The sequence below is a fragment of the Mesoplodon bidens genome (assembly GCF_964165515.1).
Source record: "Mesoplodon bidens genome assembly, chromosome: 13".
In the NCBI taxonomy this organism is placed as follows: Eukaryota; Metazoa; Chordata; class Mammalia; order Artiodactyla; family Ziphiidae; genus Mesoplodon; species Mesoplodon bidens.
The window spans coordinates 47511244-47532701 of NC_138169.1; the positions used below are offsets into that span (position 1 = coordinate 47511244).

A 21458-nucleotide genomic window follows, 5' to 3' on the forward strand; every position below is an offset into this window, starting at 1 on the left:
CAGTGAGCAAAAAAAACCAGTTGCTGTTTCATGCATTCACACAAGACATATCTGCTTTTCCATCTCTTTGAGGGAGGTGTTAACTGACAGGGCAATGAAGTGAAGCTGGAAAATACACTTGAGAGATTTCTGGCTCTACTCCTCAGAGAGAAACTGAAAAATGTTCCAAGTGTTAACTTGGGAACTTAGTTTTTTAAAGCACTTTCTAACTCTGCCAGGTTGCAGTAGTTAAAGAAATAAAAAGATGCCCAGTGCTATGAGGCAACCTCTTAATACTTTTAATATTATTTTTTGTCTATTAGTGGTATTTTTTTTTCAGGTGTAAAATTATTTGTTAATTTTTATGGTGAGTTTACAGACAGTTGGACTCACCTCCATTGTCTCTTCATCTAATGGACAGAGACTTACTGCTTATTTTCAGCTCCTACTTAAGAAGTAAGTCATTTACTTAAAAAAAAAAAAAAAGACCTCTTGTTTATTTATTTATTTATTTTTTGCGGTACGCGGGCCTCTCACTGTTGTGGCCTCTCCGTTGCCGAGCACAGGCTCCGGACGCGCGGGCTCAGCGACCATGGCTCACAGGCCCAGCCACTCTGCGGCATGTGGGATCTTCCCGGACCAGGGCACGAACCCGTGTCCCCTGCATTGGCAGGTGGACTCCCAACCACTGCGCCACCAGGGAAGCCCAAGACCTCTTGTTTAAATAGAGTATTTAGTTATCTATTTCTGCCTTGTTTTTTTCCTTCTTGTTGGCAATATCTCAAGTCTTATGAGTTCCTTTTTATATTAAAAGTCACATTATATTAAAAATTTTTTTTGAATTTTTTATTATGGTAAAATATCCATTACGTAAAACGTACCTTTTTTTAGTTTTATTTTATTTTTTTTATAAGTGAAAGATTGTGGTAAACTTTTTTTATACAATAAATGTCCATTTGGTTAGAAAACATGGTATGTGTATACATACACACAATCTGTATGAGGCATCAAATGAACAATTAGAGTGCAGTATTATGGATGGTAAGGTAGAAAGCGTACCATTTTTAAGTGTACAATACAGTGGTATTAAGTACATTCATAACATTGTATAACAATCACCACTATTTCCAGAATTTTTTCATCATCCCAAACAAAAACTCTGTACCTGTTAAATTGTAACTTGCTATTCCCCCGCCCCGACCCCTCTAATAACCTGTATTCTACTTTATCTCTGAATTCTGTTCTACCTCATATAAATGGAATCATGTTATATTTGTTCTTTTGAAAGTCACATTACATTTAATCAATAATTTACAGATTAAATTCTATCGCATGAGACATCATTACAAATCTTGTAAGAAGTACCAAGATGAATATGGTGTTTCTTCTGTCATTCCAAACTTTCAGATCTCTCAAGATTCAGTAGGGAACAGGTAAGCAATATTTATTCTTAGAGTTTTTATTTTTATAGTTAAAATGGAAATTTTGCAGAGACTATATAAAGTGTTTTTGTGTGTGTGTGGGTGTTTGTGTTTTTAAAGTAAATTGCCTTTGTCCTCATAAGTTTGTTTGACGCATGTAAAATGACATCTGGGAGATTGACTTTATGCTAGACTTAAGCTTATGTAAAAAATCATTCTAAGAAACTTTACATGTCTGAATAAAAAGTAGATCTGTGAATTGAATGTATTTTCTTTCACAACTGAAATTACTTGAAAGCTAGAGAAAATCCCTTTCAGTAATGTATTTGCAAACTAGAATCCTTTTACTCTCTAAGAATAGAATTGTTTGAAATTTTTATTTTGATAAAATGTCATGTAAAAGTGAGATTTGGTACGATTAAATTTATAGTTCTATTTTAGTCTCAATTCTTTTAAAGCTAGGTTTTGGCTTGATTTGTATCTTATTGTCTCAGGTTTATGTACATTAAACATTTTTATGAAATGTATTTTATGCATAAGAATGGCCAGAATGCACATGTGTGGTTTAAAAAATAGTGACAAAACAAATACCCAGTTGCCCACTAAGCCAGGTCAACAATTATAACATTTTTCAGGACCTTATTTTTTTTTAATAAATTTTATTTATTTATTTATTTATTTTTGGCTGTGTTGGGTCTTCGTTGCTGCACGCAGGCTTTCTCCAGTTACCGGGAGTGGGGGCTACTCTTTGTTGCAGTGCGCCAGCTTCTCATTGCGGTGGCTTCTCTCATTGTGGAGCACGGGCTCTAGGCGCATGGGCTTTAGTAGCTGCAGCACGTGGGCTCAGTAGTTGTGGCGCACAGGCTCAGTAGTTGTGGTGCACAGACTTAGTTGCTCTGCAGCCTATGGAATCTTCCCAGACCAGGGATCGAACCCATGTCCCCTGCATTGTCAGGCGGATTCTCAACCACTGTGCCACCACGGAAGCCCCTTTCAGGACCTTAGAGTCTCCTTGTGAGCCCATGCCAATTTGAACCCCATACGCCCAGAGGTAACCACTGTCCTCTTTTTTGGGTTGTTCATTCTTTTGCTTTTCTTTATAATATTACTACCCACGCATGTATCTCTAAACAATGAAGTGCTTAATTTTTAAAAACTCAGTAGCAAGCGCACACCATTCTGTAAAGAAAGGCAGTATTGGCAGCATTATAGAAAGGCTCCCAGGAGGCGATATGTTAAGCAGAGTCTTTAAGATTTTATTTTAGTAGCATTTCATTTCACATGTTGCTAATTTTCAGTAATTTAACCACTCTTAGAAGCACTCATACTGTAGTAAGGCTTCTTTTCATCTCCTTAGTTGAAACTGTTCTGGTAAAGGTCTTTAGTAATTTTCTGATTTCCTGCTCTTTTAGGTTCTCATTTTACTTGACTCAGTGTCATTGGATGAAATTGGTCACTCTGATTTTGTGATTTTTTAAAAAATCCCCTTAGGTTCATCCCTTTTGGTTTTTTTACTTCTGTACTTCTGCTGTATTGAAATTACTCAACAATTTGTTATTAACCCAGTAAATTATTCTTAAGTGCAGGGATGGTGTTTGTCTTGTTCAACAATGTGTCTCTAGTTCTTAGCAAAGTTCCTAGTATATATGATTTGCGCAGTCACTGCTTGTTAAATGACTCCGTTTTCTTCTCATGAGACATGCCTTCTTCCCTCTTACCCCTAAATCTAATTGGTCATAGGTACTATTGATTTCTAATAGCAGTATTCCTCATCTGTGCATTTCTTCTGCCCCTGTTGTCACTTCCATAGCTCAAGTCCCCATCATCTCTCACTTGAACTGTTTCAGTATTCTTTTAGTTGGTGGTCCTCCTTTAATCTGTCCTGTATACGATTGCCAAAGTGATATTTTAGAAGTGCAACTCTGACCTCTTTCTCCTTGTCCTTGTATCTTCCCTTCTGTACCTTGTCAGTGACTTCCTGTGGCCCCATAGCTGTGTTTCTCCTCCTGGGTTCCACGGGCCAGTAAGGGCTCTGTGAACTGCTTAAACTGCCAATTTTTTGTGTGTACTATGTGTGCATTTTTCTGGAGAGAGAATGTCAAGATTCTCAAGGGGTTCCATGATCTAATTCAACAACTAGCTTAATAAGACAAAATCCCTATTCTAAAGCCCTTTCTGATCTGGCACTTACCTTTCCGTTTAGCCTTTGTCTTTCTTGGCTACCCATATTGCATAATATGCCTTAGCCATGTTGAATTATTCCCACTGTATCCTGGCCATCCTTGAGAAGCAGTATAACTTAGTCATTAAACATGAAGGCTTGGAGCCAGACTGCCTGGGTACCAGGCTCTGTCATTTACTAATTGTATGACTTTGGCAAGAAACTGTACCTCAGTTTTCTCATCTGTTTAAAAAGGTAGTGGTGATACTATTAAACACCTCATTGGTGGGAGTCAATAAGTGGGTTAATACAAGTAAAACATATTGAATAGTACCTTACTTGGTGAATGTTTGGGGGTTTTTTGTTTGCTTTGTTGGTTTTCTTTTTTTCGGCTGTGCAGCGCATCTTGCGGAATCTTAGTTGCTTGACCAGGGACTGAACCCGTGCCCTCGGCAGTGAAAGCACGGAGTCCTAACCGCTGGACCGCCAGGGAATTTCCTAAACGTTAGTTTTTAATTATCATCATCATCACCATCACTCCCTTCCCTCCATATTTTCCCCACCATTCTAACCCACACTTTGCCAGCCAGTGGGCTTTTTCTTCTCTTCGAAGACTTAGACCAAGTGTTAGATACTCTGAAGTCTTTCTTGTTTACTTGTCTGTTTTTTTATCTAGTAGAATTGGCTTCCTAGTCTTATTCATGTTTATTATATCCTATGCAAAATTCTAGTTGCAGTGGAAAAATTCAGTTTGTATATGAATTTCTAGTAAGGAAATAGTTGAAGGAAGGAAAAGATTTTTTAAAAAATGGTAGGAAATATAAGAAGCCAGAATGTATAGTCAGGGTCCTGGGAGGAAACAGATAATTATACTCAAATTAGATAATTTGAGGGGAATCTAGTGAAGGACTATTTTTTAATTTTTAATTTTATTTTTTGTGTGTGTGTGAAGGGACTGTTTTTAAGGAGTAGAGTATTGGGTGCACTATGTAAGCAGGGTATAGGAAGTCACAAGGAATAGTCATGTACTCTGGGTCTGCTGAAAGCAGGGGAGGGGAGAAAGTAGACACCAGAATTGGAGAAAGAAAGCTATGTGGAGAGGGCAGTTGGAGAGGGATGCAACCAGTCAAGGCAGTTTTGCTGGGAAGGAGTCTGGGAAATAGGTATCCTAACCTTCCTCTTGTTTCTTCCTCCAAATCTCCTGCTGGGCTGAACCCATTTGGGAAGCAGAGAAGGGAACCTGTTAATGCAGGTTAGTTTCTCAGTACAAAGAGCATGGTGAAAAATGGAGGAGAGAAGATCTAGAGGGGCAAAAAATATACCTAGCACATAGGATTTCAGTTAGTAGTCGAACATATTGTAATACTCTGTACACTGTGCTTCACAGCTTCCAAGTAGTACAAAGAAGAAAACATCCACTATGTTATTAATAGTGTCTGTGATATTGTAGACATTCACAGAAAGATAGACAAGATGAAAAGGCAGAGGGCTATGTACCAGATGAAGGAACAAGATAAAACCCCAGAAAAACAACTAAATGAAGAGGAGATAGGCAATCTTCCAGATAAAGAATTCAGAATAATGATAGTGAAGATGATCCAGGACCTCGGAAAAACAATTGAGGCAAAGATCGAGAAGATGAAAGAAATGTTTAACAAAGATCTAGAAGAATTAAAGAATAAACAGAGATGAACAGTACAATAACTGAAATGAAAAATACACTAGAAGGAATCAGCAGCAGAATAACTGAGGCAGAGGAACAGATAAGTGACCTGGAGGACAGAATGGTGGAATTCACTGCTGCAGAACAGAATAAAGAAAAAAGAATGAAAAGAAATGAAGACAGCCTCAGAGACCTCTGGGACAACATTAAACGCAACAACATTCGCATTATAGGGGTCCCAGAAGGAGAAGAGAGAAAGGACCTGAGAAAATATTTGAAGAGATTATAGTCACAAACTTCCCTAACATGGGAAAGGAAACAGCCACCCAAGACCAGCTAGCGCAGAGAGTCTCATACAGGATAAACCCAAGGAGAAACACGCCGAGACACATAGTAATCAAACTGGCAAAAATTAAAGACAAAGAAAAATTATTGAAAGCAGTAAGGGAAAAATGACAAATAACATACAAGGGAACTCCCATAAGGTTAACGGCTGATTTCTCAACAGAAACTCTACAAGCCAGAAGGGAGTGGCATGATATACTTAAAGTGATGAAAGGGAAGAACCTACAACCAAGATTACTCTACCCTGCAAGGATCTCATTCAGATCCAATGGAGAAATCAGAAGCTTTACAGACAAGCAAAAGCTAAGAAAATTCAGCACCACCAAACCAGCTCTACAACAAATGCTAAAGGAACTTCTGTAAGTGGGAAACACAAGAGAAGAAAAGGACCTACAAAAACAAACCCAAAACAATAAAGAAAAATGGTCATAAGAACATACATATCGATAATTACCTTAAATGTGAATGGATTAAATGCTCCAACCAAAAGACACGGGCTTGCTGAATGGATACAAAAGACCCATATATATGCTGTCTTCAAGAGACCCACTTCAGACCTAGGGACACATGCAGACTGAGAGTGAGGGCATGGAAAAAGATATTCCATGCAAAGGGAAATCAAAAGAAAGCCGGAGTAGCAATACTCATATCAGATAAAATAGACTTTAAAATAATGTTACAAGAGACAAGGAAGGACACTACATAACGATCAAGGGTTCAATCCAAGAGGAAGGTATAACAATTATATTTGCACCCAACATAGGAGCACCTCAATATATAAGGGAACTGCTAACAGCTCTAAAAGAGGAAATCGACAGTAAGACAATAATAGTGGGGGACTTTAACACCTCACTTACACCAATGGACAGATCATCCAAAATGAAAATTAATAAGGAAACACAAGCTTTAAAGGACACAATCAACCAGATAGATTTAATTGATATTTATTGGACATTCCATACAAAAATAGCAGATTACACTTTCTTCTCAAGTGCGCACGGAACATTCTGCAAGATAGATCACATCTTGGGTCACAAATCAAGCCTCAGTAAATTTAAGAAGATTGAAATCATATCAAGCATCTTTTCCGACAACGCTGTGAGATTAGAAATGAATTACAGGGAAAAAATGTAAAAAACACAAAACACATGGAGGCTAAACAATACGTTACTGAATAACCAAGAGATCACTAAAGAAATAAAAAAACACCTAGAGACAAATGACAGTGAAAACACGACAATCCAAAACCTATGGGATGCAGTAAAAGCAGTTCTAGGAGGGAAGTTTATAGCTATACAGGCCTACCTCAAGAAACAAGAAAAATCTCAAACAATCTAACCTTACACCTAAAGGAACTAGAGAAAGAAGAACAAACAAAACCCAAAGTTAGCAGAAGGAAAGAAATCATAAAGATCGGAGCAGAAATAAATGAAATAGAAACAAAGAAAACAATTGCAAAGATCAATAAAACTAAAAGCTGGTTCTTTGAGAAGATAAACAAAATTGATAAACCATTAGCCAGACTCATCAAGAAAAAGAGGGAAGGGGCTTCCCTGGTGGCGCAGTGGTTGAGAGTCCGCCTGCCGATGCAGGGGACGCAGGTTCGTGCCCCGGTCCGGGAAGATCCCACATGCCGTGGAGCGGCTGGGCCCGTGAGCCATGGCCGCTGAGCCTGCGTGTCGTCACAGAGCCTGTGCTCTGCAACGGGAGAGGCCACAACAGTGAGAGGCCCACGTACCACAAAAAAAAAAAAAAAAAAAAGAAAAAGAGGGAAGGGGACTCAATAAAATTAGAAATGGAAAAGGAGAAGTTACAACAGACACCACAGAAATACAAAGCATCCTAAGAGACTACTACAAGCAACTCTATGCCAATAAAATGGACAACCTGGAAGAAATGGACAAATTCTTTGAGAGGTATAACCTTCCAAGACTGAACCAGGATGAAATAGAAAATATGAACAGACCAGTCACAAGTAATGAAATTGAAACTGTGATTAAAAATCTTCCAACAAACAAAAGTCCAGGACCAGATGGCTTCACAGGTGAATTCTATCAAACATTTAGAGAAGAGCTAACACTCATCCTTCTCAAACTCTTCCAAAAAATTGCAGAGGAAGGAACACTCCCAAACTCATTGTATGAGACCACCATCACCCTGATACCAAAACCAGACAAAGATACTACAAAGAAAGAAAATTACAGACCAACGTCACTGATATCACAGAAATTGAGACACAGATGTAGAGAACAAATGTATCGACACCAAGGGCTGAAAGTGGCGGGGGTGGTGGGGGGGGTGGTGTGATGAATTGGGTGGTTGGGATTGACACTTGTACACTGATTTGTATAAAATGGATGACTAATAAGAACCTGCTGTATAAAAAATAAATTAAAAAATAAAGATTTCATTAAAAAAATAAGTATGATATTGTAAACCAAATAGTTCTTAATGAGAAAGACAGCTTTTCCTGATAATAAAAGAGATTATACTGAAGTGCTTTGCCCATAGGTCCTCAAAAGAAGAAACTAACATAGTTTAAAGAAAATTCAAAATAAACCCTTAGATAATTTAATCAATTCAGCATACATTTATTGTACCTTCTGAACTACTGGGCACACTACATGTTATTGAATATGCAGGGATGGATAAAACAGACATAATCTGCCTTTCCGTCTGTGTAAGCAGTATAACTTCCAGTCGAGTCATCCAAAATAAACCAACACAAGTTTCAGTCAGATCAGTCAGGGTAAAACTATTTACCATAAAGTAATAAGTGTTGGTGAATGTTTAACAAAATTATTGCATTCGTATGGGGTAGTTTCTTATAATAATTATGTAGCAGTGCTAGTTATTTTACTAACGCCATTTCTAGTTCATAACATAAAATTCTGCTTTTAACATGGAGGACTGTATCTTTCTGTTTTCTTTAGCTACTAGAAAGGAGAGAGGGAGGATGCATGTAATCATTAGATACCAGCACACATTTCTATTTTATCTTCCTTGGAAATTATTTGGTCTGTTTGCAGGCTTTTCCAACTAATCTTAACTCTTTGTAAACATTAATAACTGGATGTCAGTAAACCTATAACAGTTTAGTCTAAATACAACTCTTCACAAAGACTGAAAGAATGAAATTTGCAAACAATCTTATGTTTCTAACAGATTTCTCTCCAAGGTGTTGAACATTTTCAGTAGCTATGTAACTATTAAGGAATCTGGTACAAGTATTAGATAAAATGTCCTTTTCCTTATTTATAGGCATTCATGATATGTTCTGGATAATAATTCTTTATTACATGCAATACAAATATATTTACATTTTTTCCAGAGAATTAAAAAAAATTTTTTTTGCTGTTTTCTGAAGTGTGTAAGCATAGAACTTGAGATTTTTCTTCGCATTTTAAAGATTGGAAATGAGGTACTCTAGTATTTTGAAAACTGCCTTAGGTAATACCACAATTTAATTTAGCATAAAATGGCATAGTCATGCATAGGTTTTTTGGGTTTTTTTCTCACCCCTTTTTTTATTGTGATAAGAATATTTTACATGAGGTCTACTCTCTTAACAGATTTTTAAGTGTACAGTATAGTATTGTTATATACAGTATAGGCACAGTGTTGTACAGCAGATCTCTAGAACTTACCTTGCATAACTGAAATTTGTACATGTTGATTAGAAACTCTTATATCCCCGTCCTGTAGCTCCTGTTAGCCACCATTCTATTCTTGGCTTCTTTGAGTTTGAGTATTTTAGATACCTCATATACGTGGAATCATGCAGTATTTGTCCTGTGACTGGCTTGTTTAACTTAGCATAATAGCCTCAAGGTTCATTTATGTTGTCACAGTTGCAGGACTTTCTTTTCTTTTAAAATTGAATAATATTCCATTGCATGTATATGCCACATTTTCTTTATCCATTCATATCCTTTTTATTCCAGTTCTTTTTGATAAATACTCAGAAGTGGGATTGCTGGATCAAATGGTAGTTCTACTTTTTATTTTTTTGAGGAACTTCACTGTAACTGTTTTCCATAGCAGCTGCACCATTTTGCATTCTCACCAACAGTGTACAAAGGTTCCAGTTTCTCCACATCCTCACCAACACTTGTTATCTTTTGTTTTTTTGATAATAGCTATCATAACAGCTGAGGTGATATTTCATTGTGGTTTTGATTTGTATTTCCCTGATGATTAGTGGCATTGAGAATCTTTTCATATACGTGTTGGCCATTTGTATGTCATCTTTGGAGAAATGTCTATTCATATTTTTAGCCCATTCTGTAATTGGGTCATTAGTTTCTTTGCTGTTGAGTTGTAGGAGTTCCTTATGTATTTTGGAGATTAACCCTCTGTCAGATAGGTGGTTTCCAGATACTTTCTCCCATTACATATGTTGCCTTTCACTCTATTGTTTCCTTTGCTATGCAGAAGCTTTTTAGTTTAATGCAGTCCCGCTTGTCTGTTTTGGCTTTCATTGCCTGATTGCAAATATTTTGATCAGTCTTTGGCTAGTCTTATTGTGTCTTTTGACATACATAAGTATTATATTTATACTTTTATATATATTATATTTATTTTCTTTATTTTTTTGCTTTTTGTGTCATGCTTGAGAAATCCTTTCCCACATCATAAAGTTATAGAAGATATTTTCTTCTTTAACATTTTAAAGCTGTGCTTTTCACATTTATTTTGGATGTATAATGTGAGGTAGGAAAAATTTTCCCCAAGTGATAACCGTTTGTTCCAGTACCATTCATTGAGGAGTCCATTCTTTCCCCACTGATTTATAATGCCATTTTGGTCCTACACATCTGTATTCTGTTCTGTTGCTTCGTTTATTCCTCTAATACCATGCTATCTTAACTACTGTGGCTTTAACAATAGGTCTTAATATCATGTAGGGAAAGTTCTCCCTCTTGTTTTACCTAGAAAATTGTTTCTGTTATTCTTGGCCCTTTACTATTCCATATGAATTTTAGGATCAGACTTTTGAGTTTCCTAAAAATTCCTCTAGAGATTTTGATCGAAAGCATTATAAAGGTTGAATTTATTGAGATCATAGATTAATTTGGAGAGAATTGACATCATATGATACTCATTTTCCCACCCAGTTTCCCAACTGTTTATCTCTTCCATAAAAAAAAAAAAATGCAGTAAAAGAAGTCCATTTAGAGCACACATAAATATGTTCTAGTATATCTTTTCCTAGTAAAACCTTATAGTTTTTGTTGCTGTACAAATGGATCTTTTTTCCTGTTTTATAATCTAAGTGGTTATTACTAGTGAGTAGGAATATTAAGGATTTTTATGTTAATCTTTCATTTAGCAGCTTTGCTGATTTATTAGTTCTAATAGTTCTAAATAATTTACCTGTAGATTCTTTTGGATTTATTACGTAGAAAATTATTTGGTTTGTCAATGCAATTTTTGTCTCTTACTGCTTCATTTTGATTTATTGCATTAACTAGGGCCTCTATCCAGTATTAAATAGAAGACACCTTTTTTTTCTTGATTTTAGTGGGGATGCATCTAAAATTTTATTATCATGGATGGTGTTCACTACCATTTTTTAACATATTCTTTATCTGTTCTATGATGCTATCATCCTGAACTTAAGATTTCTCCATTGAATGGTTCTTACTCAAATCAGAATCTTGTATGCAGTTAAAAAAATGTATACATCTGACTTCATTCCCAGATACTCTGCTATCTAGAGTTTAGGGATTTGTACTTTTAAAAGCATTGTGGGTGATCAGAGGTTTTTTTGTTTTTGTTTCCATTCTGGAGGTTGAATTTTAGTGAATGGTTCTACATCAGATGAAATAAATGATCATATGTTTTTTAAATTGATAGTATGGTTGTCAGTAATAGATTTTCTATTGTTGAACTCTTTCATACATTTCTAGAATAAATGAGTAGGCTCCCAGTAATAGCCCAGGGCATGATACAGGATGATCAGGAAGGACTAGAATGATGATAACAATAATAATGGAAAATAGAGAATTGTAAAAATAGGTGGAAAGGAGAAAACATTTAAAAAGGGCATTAACTTTGATATTAAAATGCTTTAAATCAGGAGTTTTGTGATTGCATACCCCACCAATGAAAAAAATTGAGCATGTATTCTGAGTATGTGTGTGTTTATTTTATTTTATTATTATTATTATTATTATTATTATTTTTGCGGTATGCGGCTTCTCACTGTTGTGGCCTCTCCCGTTGCGGAGCACAGGCTCCGGACACGCAGGCCCAGCGGCCATGGCTCACGGGCCCAGCCGCTCCGCGGCACGTGGGATCTTCCCGGACCGGGGCACAAACCCGCATCCCCTGCATCGGCAGGCGGACTCTCAACTACTGCGCCACCAGGGAAGCCCCTGTGTGTTTCTTTTAAAACTATGCATGTGTTTTATAGTACTGATACTTTACGCATAACACATGCAAAATTTAAGTGAGATAAAGATGAAAAAGTTACTTTAAAAATAAGTTTGCTTTATTTAATGGTATAAAATATTTTCATTCTTAAAGTTTTGTTACTGTTTTTATTGAAGCAATTTGGTTGACTATGATTTCTAAAATTCTTAAAATCTTGGTTTAATACAGTGACAGTAATTTAAAGATTTGAATTAAATTCACTTTACTTTGATACTTGGTCTTGATGACTATCATGGCTGAAAAGATACCTACAACACACAATACAGATCCAAATGGAAGAGTATGTCATAGGTTGAGATACCTATATTTTTCAATCCCATTTAGTAAATATTAAAAGGGCTTTTGTTGAAATTTTCCATAGTCTCTGATGATGTTATAGTTGTTCTTACAAACGAATCGGAAGTTTTTATATTTTATTAGGGCATGTTCAAAACCCAATGATTATCTTTATTTGGAAGATTTAAAAACAGTTTAGAAAAATCTGTTACCAAGTTTAAATGTATAGATATGAGATTTTTAAAAAATAGGTGACATACTATTTTTGGTGAAGTCATAACATCCCTTTAACAAATGCACTCTCCGTAGTTTGAATTTATTTTGAAAAGCAGTTTTTAGTCTCCACATTGTGAAAATACCACCTTTACCTGCAGAGACAGATTAATAACTGCTAAAAAGATGCAAAATAGTGGTTTAATAGTCTCCTATTTGGGCAGGGAAGCTTTCTTGCAGAGAATGTGTATGGAGAGACAACAGTATTTTCACAGAAGGGAAATAATGTCATTGGAGAACATCTGTTAGGTAGATGATATAGTATTGCTTGTCCTTTTGTAAAAGAAAAATGAAAAGTCAGTTTTCTAAGTTTCACAACAGTTTTTTTGTCCACTGCCTATCTCATTTTTATTTAAATGTTTCTGCTATTGAAAGGCCTTCTTTTTATAAAATTTACTACACTGATGAAATTCTGTAATGCATGACTGACAGTCCTCATATGGAATGCCCAATTTTCTCTCAGGATTTCTCTGATACTGCATATGACACATGACTCTGGCATGGGGTCCCAGTGAGGACATCAAGTTATTCTGTATATCAAATATTGGAAAGCCTAGTTCCTTTTTGGAAAATATAAACATAATGAACACTCAAATATTTTTTCTTAACCTACTCCATTTTGGATGCTACAACCTTAAACTATATCCTAGTTACAAGTCAAGAAGTTCACAAATTCTTGATTCTACCCCAGCATTCAAAAACTTACTAGTCCAGGTAGAGGTAGAAGAGTCTCTTAATTTGAAAGTCTAAGGGACCTGGGGAAATGTTCATGCTATGGATTTAAGACAATTCTGCAAAATACTATATTCTCTATACTTTTGTAACTATGCCTAAATTAATTTTTAAAGGACCTCATAAGCAGTGTTCTTAGCAGAATTTATTTGAAAAGTAATTAATGCCATAATTATATCATAGTTCAGAACTATTTGAAGTTCAGGCTTTTCAAACAAATTCAGACTGGTTGTCTTCATTAGCAGTTAATGAATCTGTGTTGTGCTTTATTACTTGAAGTATTAACTTCTCCCACTCCCCCCCCATGCCTCTTAAGTAATAGGAGTGAAACATCCACATCTGATAACACAGAAACGTATCAAGAGAATACAAGGTAAGCTTTTGAATTTCTATTATTTTAGTAAATAATACCTATCACTTTGTAATAATGGATTTTTAAATTAAAAAATTTAAATTCAGTTAAATCATCAGACATAATGCATAAGTTAGCAGTTTAGAAATAAATGATGAAGTTGCTTTTACAGGTCACATTAAATTAGAAGCGTGTAGCTCTCCTCTTTCACTGTGGTCAGATTTCTTCCATGCATAATTTAGGCAGAGTTGTCAATATTGAACTGTCCCTTGCTGAAATTGAGATATTAAAACCCAGTGATGCCTGATCCTCAAAATATTTTGAAATGCTGATCATTCTGATGGCTGATGCTTTTGTTTTTCACTTTTCCTATGAATTTTGTATGTTAGAGTCTTAGAACTAGGATAAATTAAAGATATACCATATGGATGTAAGTCTTTTAAAAGTTTTAATTTCCTAGATACGGTGTTTCCATACTGGGACACCATGGGATATTTAGAATTTTCAAGGGGCATACAGTGACATCTATTGGTTACAGGAATGACTAAATTAAGTTGTTTGAATCTAACTACTTTAATAAATGAGACAGCTAGGTTTGTTATTATTTTTGTTTAGGCCTCTTGTAGAGGCACCGTGAAAAAATTTCCTAGACACTAAGGGTACTGTAAACTGAGATTGTTGAGGAATATCTATTGTAGATTATTTATTGAAAACATAGTTTTTTAAAAATGAGACAGTCTTTGATTAGTCTATAATTATAACTTAAAGAAATAATAATTGGTCAAAAAATAGGAGCTCATCATTTTTACGTTATGATTTCAAATTCAGTATGCTGCCTTTAAAATTGTTTTATAGTTCTTCTGGGCATCCCACCTTTAAGTGTCCCTTGTGTCAAGAATCAAATTTTACCAGACAGCGTTTACTGGATCACTGTAATAGTAATCACCTATTTCAGATAGTTCCTGTGGTAAGTATGTATGTTTAAGACAGTCTTCTGTTTAAGGTATGCTGTCCCATTTATTTCACTTCATGTGTACAAGGGAAAGTGGTTACTTTAAACTTGGTGGGGCATTGTCAGTAAGGTATATTTTGTCAACAAAGGATTGATGACTGTGAAGCAAAATGAGATATTTAAAATCCCAGTAACTAACTTATAAAAAGGTGTATGCTTAATTGTGAGGGTAAAGTATGAGAATAGCCTGGAAAAGAGCAAAATAAGAAAAGGTGAACTGATGACTCATTACCAAGGAGTAGCATTGTAAATTGTATCCTTGCAGAATGTAGTATATGAATGCATAAAACAGGGAAGGAAAAGAATCATACTTTCTTTTTGATGCATACATATCTTTTTGATGCCATTTTGAGGGTGTGTATGAGAGTGGTGAGACCTTTTTTGATGACTGAAGGAGAATAGAGCAGAGTGCAGGATTCTGACATTATGTTAATGGTTCTACAACTCCACATTTGGAACATGAATTTCAATTTCAACTGTATATCAAACAAGAGAAACTGAGCTGGAAGAGATACTTCCCATTTTGATATGTAAATATTTTCTTCAGAAATTAGAAGGAAAATGTATCAATAGATAAAATAAGGATTGTGGATACATCTTAGCAATTTTACAGAAAGTTGTGGAAGAGTACTCCCCAGTATGCCCTTAAAGTCTTGGGTAGCGCTAAGGGAGATACCACCCCTACTTTGCTCATTAGGAGAGGGTCTGTTACTGTTAAGTAAACAGATACAGTGCCAAAGACATCTCCAGGGGAAAATCTCATATTTAAGAGATTTCATTTGTTTTATATTGCATTAGTGAATTTTTGTTTCTGCATTATATTCAACATAGCACAAACTTTGGCTATAGTCCAGTTACTAAAGTTCTGTTTTGTTTCATTTCAGTCTGTAATCCATTCGCTTTTTAAGATGTACTTACTTCATTTGAAACCTTAAGGATACAATTTAAAGCTTCCTTTACTTTCATCTTACTTATAAATGAAATTAAGCTAATAATAATAATTATATCACAGTTATTGTGTGGCTCTAATGAGATTACATACTGGTTACTGGTAATTATTATTACAGTTGGTTAAGGCTGGATATGGTGTTTCTGTTAAAACAGTAGAATAATCAGATTTAAGTAATAGAATATGTTAGATCTCTCTTTTTATTGTGTTGTGTTGGATTAGTGTAATTTATCTAAGGTAATTTGGTCTAGAAATAATCTAGTCATGAAATTTGGCCCTTGGAAATGCTTTTCATGTAGATTTTTTTGTAATATGTTTTAATACTTTCAATAATGATGTTTGGTTATTTTCATTATTTTTTATTTGAAATACTGTGTTTCTTATAGACATGTCCTATTTGTGTGTCTCTTCCTTGGGGAGATCCTAGCCAGATTACTAGAAATTTCGTTAGTCATCTAAATCAAAGACATCAGTTTGATTATGGAGAATTTGTGGTAAGTGAGTTTTTCAAGATTAAGAAAATACCATTTAAATATTGAAGTTAAATTAACTTTTTCAATCTAGACTTGAGTTTTGAGGCAAGATGTATCATCATACTGGATGGTTATAGAGCAAGTTCTGTTGTTTTTATGATAATATAGGTGAATTTTGGTTTGTAGAAGTGGTGAAAGTTGAATTTACTGTCCACCTTCTATATTAGAGAGATAAAATAGAGGAAGAGCAAACCCCCAGATTAACAAAATGATGATATATATGAAAACTGTCTAGATTTAAGGAAAATTATACCTGCTAGGAAAGTAAAATTGGTATGACAGATGGAGGATGTATTTCTCGTGTAGTGTAAGTAGCTTGTTAAACTCATAATAGATTTCTTATATCTGCATGTGAGACACATTCTTTTTAAAAATGAGGGAGCTTATTTATGTAAAGCCAGGTTGAATGGCAGATTCTGACCTTAGTTCAGTGCTTTAACAGAGTGCATGAGGGAAGTTATATAATATAAAAATGGATCCCCAGAGCAAAGCATGAGGTTAATTTCTACTTCCTGAATGTGTCTTGATAGTTACAAAAAAAATTTAGATGACTTTCATTTTATTAATTGTGAAATTGCATTTTATTCATCTTCAATGAATTAAAACCTTACCTAATTCAAGATTCAGCCTGACAAAGAATGGTTCGTACTTGTTTTCCAGTTTATGTAATAAGCACAGACATGTGCAATTCTGAGAATGGCATGAACAGAATTTCCATTTCTTCTGCCCTCCAGTGTTGAAATTATGTCATTCTTGATATATATATTTTTTTATTTTGTGTAATTTGTATTTTTTAGTCATACTGTATAAAAATATATATGTAATAATATTTCAAATATATGGAAAATTCAAGTGTACTCTGATAATTTTAGCAGTTTTATGGAGTAATTATAGGTTATTCTTAAATTCTCAATGTAAGAAAGGTTACTGCATCTAGAGAACTATGTGTTTGGAAAAACAAAAATTTATTTTGTGAACTGCTTTTGATCTAATTGTCAGATTGTTTTACCTTGCCACAGAAGAACATGTAATTTTAATGATTTGAGATTGTCAAATGGAGGCCTGTTTTAAAGCAAATCCATGGACCATAATTGAAAGGAAATAGAATTTTTTAAGTTAAGGAGTAGTAGTATAATCAGATGGAGTGAACTGTAGTTTTTACCTTTATGTTATGATTAAGATGATGTTAATTCAACTATCTTAATGTAATAAGTGCTTATTTTCTTTAAATGAATATACCTTCCGACATTGGCATTCTTTTTTTTTTTTTTTTTTTTTGTGGTATGTGGGCCTCTCACTGTTGTGGCCTCTCCCGTTGTGGAGCACAGGCTCTGGACGCTCAGGCTCAGTGGCCATGGCTCATGGGCCTAGCCACTCCGTGCATGTGGGATCTTCCTGGACCGGGGCACGAACCCGTGTCCCCTGCATCGGCAGGTGGACTCTCAACCACTGCGCCACCAGGGAAGCCCCCGACATTGGCATTCTTTTCTAGAGATGACAGAAAATTTATGATTGTGGGTTACCCTTAACTATACTACTTTCAATTAATAAGTTATCATAAAGCACTGTAACTCTCAAATTTCATTCTCTGCTGATCTCTGTTGTTTATCAATTGTTCCTAAATAATTATAACGGAATTTTTTAAATTAAAAGTTCAGGTATTTAGCGCTTATATTTTAAAGAAGTATATGGTGTAACATAAACTGTTTCAAGTATGTGTAATGTGTATCAAGATGTGTAATGTATTGGACTAAGTACTGAGTATGTTTTTCCTATTGACATGTTAATGTTACTGTTTTTAGAATCTTCAGCTAGATGAGGAAACCCAATATCAAACTGCTGTTGAAGAATCTTTTCAGGTAAACATCTGAAGGCTGTAGACGTCTCTGCATCTTTGTACCTGCAAGTGCCATCTTTAAGGAGAAAACTACATGAAGTCGCCGTTTCAATAACTTGATGTGTATATTAATAAAAATTCAGTCTATTGTTTTAGTTTTTAATTGAAAAATAAAGGTGGGCCATCTAAAAACTTCATTCTCTTGATAAGTTAAAAGATAAAAGTTAGGACATTATCTTTAAGAGCATTAAAAGGATTATATTTCATTAATGTAATGGTGAAAAGGGAATCCCTGTTGTACTTATATTTTTATATTACATATTGAATTTTTCCTTGCTTTTGAAATTTGGTGCAGTTCCTCCCATTGACATTGTTGTACACAGGTAACACAGTACCAAATTGTGAAAGATGTGATTGATATAAACCTAACAAATCTGAGCCAGTTATTTGAGTTGCAGAATGGAGACTTGAAGTGCTAAATGAAACAATCCAAAGGAAACTTTTGAATACAGATTCTAGCAGAAGAATTCAACTATTATAAGAAAATTGTATTTATATAACGTTTAGTATTTTTGAAGACTAGTGAGATTTCTTTACTAATTTTGACTCTTTAAAAAGTGAAAGCTCATTGTATAGATATTTCCTTTTTGCTGTTAGAAGGAAATATCAAGAGAAAAATTTATTTCTTTGATGGGTAGTTGGTAATTTCATATCTTGTTTGTTTGGCTGACTAATTTGTAAGCCTAAAGTACAGTAAGCTGAATTACAGCTCTTTGGCCTCAGAATTTTCAATAGCAGAATTGCTAAAGCTAAGACGAAACTTTTATTAGAAACTTCCAGTTGGTGATATTACATTCTATATATATACTTAAATGAGAGGTTTGACTTCATCTCAGTTTAGAAATTTGTTCAAATCTAAAGATGTATATGCATATATACATACACTTTTGTATGTGTATATACACATATATGCATGCAGTTTTGTCAGGTTATATACAGAATTTCTATTAAGATTTTAAAAATGCACAAGCAATATGAGATCAAAGTATTTATCTGATTTGATTAAAATTTTGTATGTCACCAAATTTTTAAAGTAACAGTCAAATGCTAAGTCATCTACTTGGCTACTATTACACCTTAAAAATGAGTTTACACACCTACACAATTACCTGTTTATATGGTGCTCATTTGTTATCTTAAGGTAATGTGGGACTATAGTAGTGAGATGGATTCTACCAACCACTCTGTTTCACTACATTTTAGTCAAAAACTGGGTTTGTTCTTAGTATTCATTAATGAGAATCATAAAATAACTTGTACTAGAAGGCCCAAATCACAGAATAAAAGATGAAGAGTGGATTAGCTGACATTCCATACTAATACATTGTTGATGCTTTCTTTAAAATAAATAACTCAAAAGAATATAAAAGAAAATCTCAGAAGTAGTTTGCTGCTAATATATACATATATTGTATAAAAAGGTATATTTTGGTTTTGTTAAAATCCTTGTTGACTTTTCTACAGTGAACATTTTTTTAACTTGATTTAATAAAAATGTTAATTTTGGAAGTGGAGTTTTGTAAAAACCTTTTTCAGTCAAACAGTAATTTATGGGTAGTAATAACAATCACCAAAAAAGCCATACATCTTAACATACGCCTTGGTTGTGTCATTTGAAAGAGTGATGTTTACTATGTGCTTGAACATTTCTCTGCGGGTGCATGAGTGTAATTGTAAGAATAGCTGTTTAACGAAATCTTTTTTAAAAAGACTTTTGACCATAGGTTTTTCCAGTTTAAGCAATAACTTTAGTACTTTCTTTCAAAATTTAGTACTTCCAGTATGTCAAGTTAAACCATTCTGAGATTTGAGAACTTCTTTAAAGGAAAATTGTAGAGATCATCTTGGTGAAATTGTGTTTTGAAGTTTGTGGGTTAGTTAAATATCATTTATAGTCTGGTGTGTCTTTCATATAAATTTTTTTCGTAAGGAAAATATTGACTTTATTTGCTTTTACCTGGGAGCTCCTCAGTATGGAAATGTTTGTTTAAAACCTCCCATCCTTTTGTCAGTGGATTAGGAATAGGGATTGGCTTTACAGAGACACAGTTTAAATTCATAAGACAGTCCTTGTTTTTAATGTGCATATAGCTGAGTCAGGATAAGGGAGGAAACTGTATGGATACTCTACCTAAATTTCAGAATACCACTTACAGGCCTCAACAAATTACAGTTTATGTTGTTAAACAGTCTTATTTGAGATGTATTGCTTTATTTTTCAATTAAACGTGGTTTTCTCCTACTTGTGTGTCTAAAATTTTGTCTAGAGGCAGACATGATAACATTTAACTCATAACTCACCCTGGAAGACATGTAGGAGATAACCCATTATTTTGCACTTAAAAAAGTGGATAGGAGAAAGATACCACATGCTGATGCTCCTATATGTTGGGTTTAACTTTACAAACCTATTTTATCTTTATTTCAAATGTTAATCAACTTATAAAGCTATTTTATCAAGTGTTCACACAGCAGGATTTTCAGACCATGCTAGCAACCAGACAGAAAGCTAGTTAACTGGTTAACAGACATTTTTAAATGGAAAAGTTACCTTAAATAAGGTATCAGGGTTCTAAGAATATATTGCCAAATACCATGTCACATACTTGTTGCATGCTTCACAAGTATTAATTACAATCTTCAGTGAATCATAACTTTATAGGAACCCTTTAGGGCTGCCACTCAAAGAATAAACCCTCTCTGGAGGTTGTGATATTTGTAGAAAAGGTGTGGCCCAGAATACATGTAAATACATGTACTGTAAAACATAATAGAAGTATGAATAAAGTACTCATTCCATGATACCACTTAATATGGAATATAATTTTCTAATTAGGCAGTACAGTTCTGAAAAAAGATGGGGAATCGAAATGAGTTATATCAAGAGATTAAAAGAAGATACAGAGACCTGAAAATGTGTGTTACAGCCTGCATCACCCCAACAGAGATTGTCCAATCCTGAGGCTGAGAAATGGGAGTGACTGCACTCTCACCCCGAAATGAGGAAGATAAATGTGTGTATTAGGTACTTGACTGGCAAACTTGCATTACACTATACCATGCAATTTCCTGTGTAATAAGAATTCTTAATAGATTGGTGAAGGATATACCATTGCAGAACATAAGGTGAACAGGCAGGGGAGTGAATACGGAGGAGACATTAATGAATTATAGCCATTCTAAGGAGGTTATGGAGAGGAAGAAAATACACAAGATGTGAGGGAGAAAATGGCATGTCTGTCTAAATGGGCAAAATAACGGTACATGACACTGAAATTGTGAACAATAGCCTAAGTAATCAGAGCACAGATCAAGAAAAGTTGCTAGAATCCCATAAGTCCCCTTGTTCCTACTTGCCACTACTACCAACTTTTTTTTTTTTTCTGGCCATGCCACGCAGCATGTGGAATCTTAGTTCCCCCACCAG

At 34.7% G+C, this 21458-nt stretch overlaps 1 protein-coding gene across 1 annotated transcript in view; it reads left to right on the top strand.

Annotated features, from left to right (window-relative positions):
- Positions 1-20267, top strand: part of RNF138 (ring finger protein 138) — a 41543-nt gene extending 21276 nt beyond the window's left edge. The window contains exons 4-8 of the mRNA XM_081251705.1: positions 1297-1412; positions 13605-13661; positions 14496-14607; positions 15988-16095; positions 17937-20267. Of these exons, the coding sequence (XP_081107831.1) occupies positions 1297-1412; positions 13605-13661; positions 14496-14607; positions 15988-16095; positions 17937-18005 (462 nt within the window). The 3' untranslated portion in view covers positions 18006-20267. The remainder of the gene's footprint in view (positions 1-1296; positions 1413-13604; positions 13662-14495; positions 14608-15987; positions 16096-17936) is intronic.
- Positions 20268-21458: the final 1191 nt, after the last annotated feature.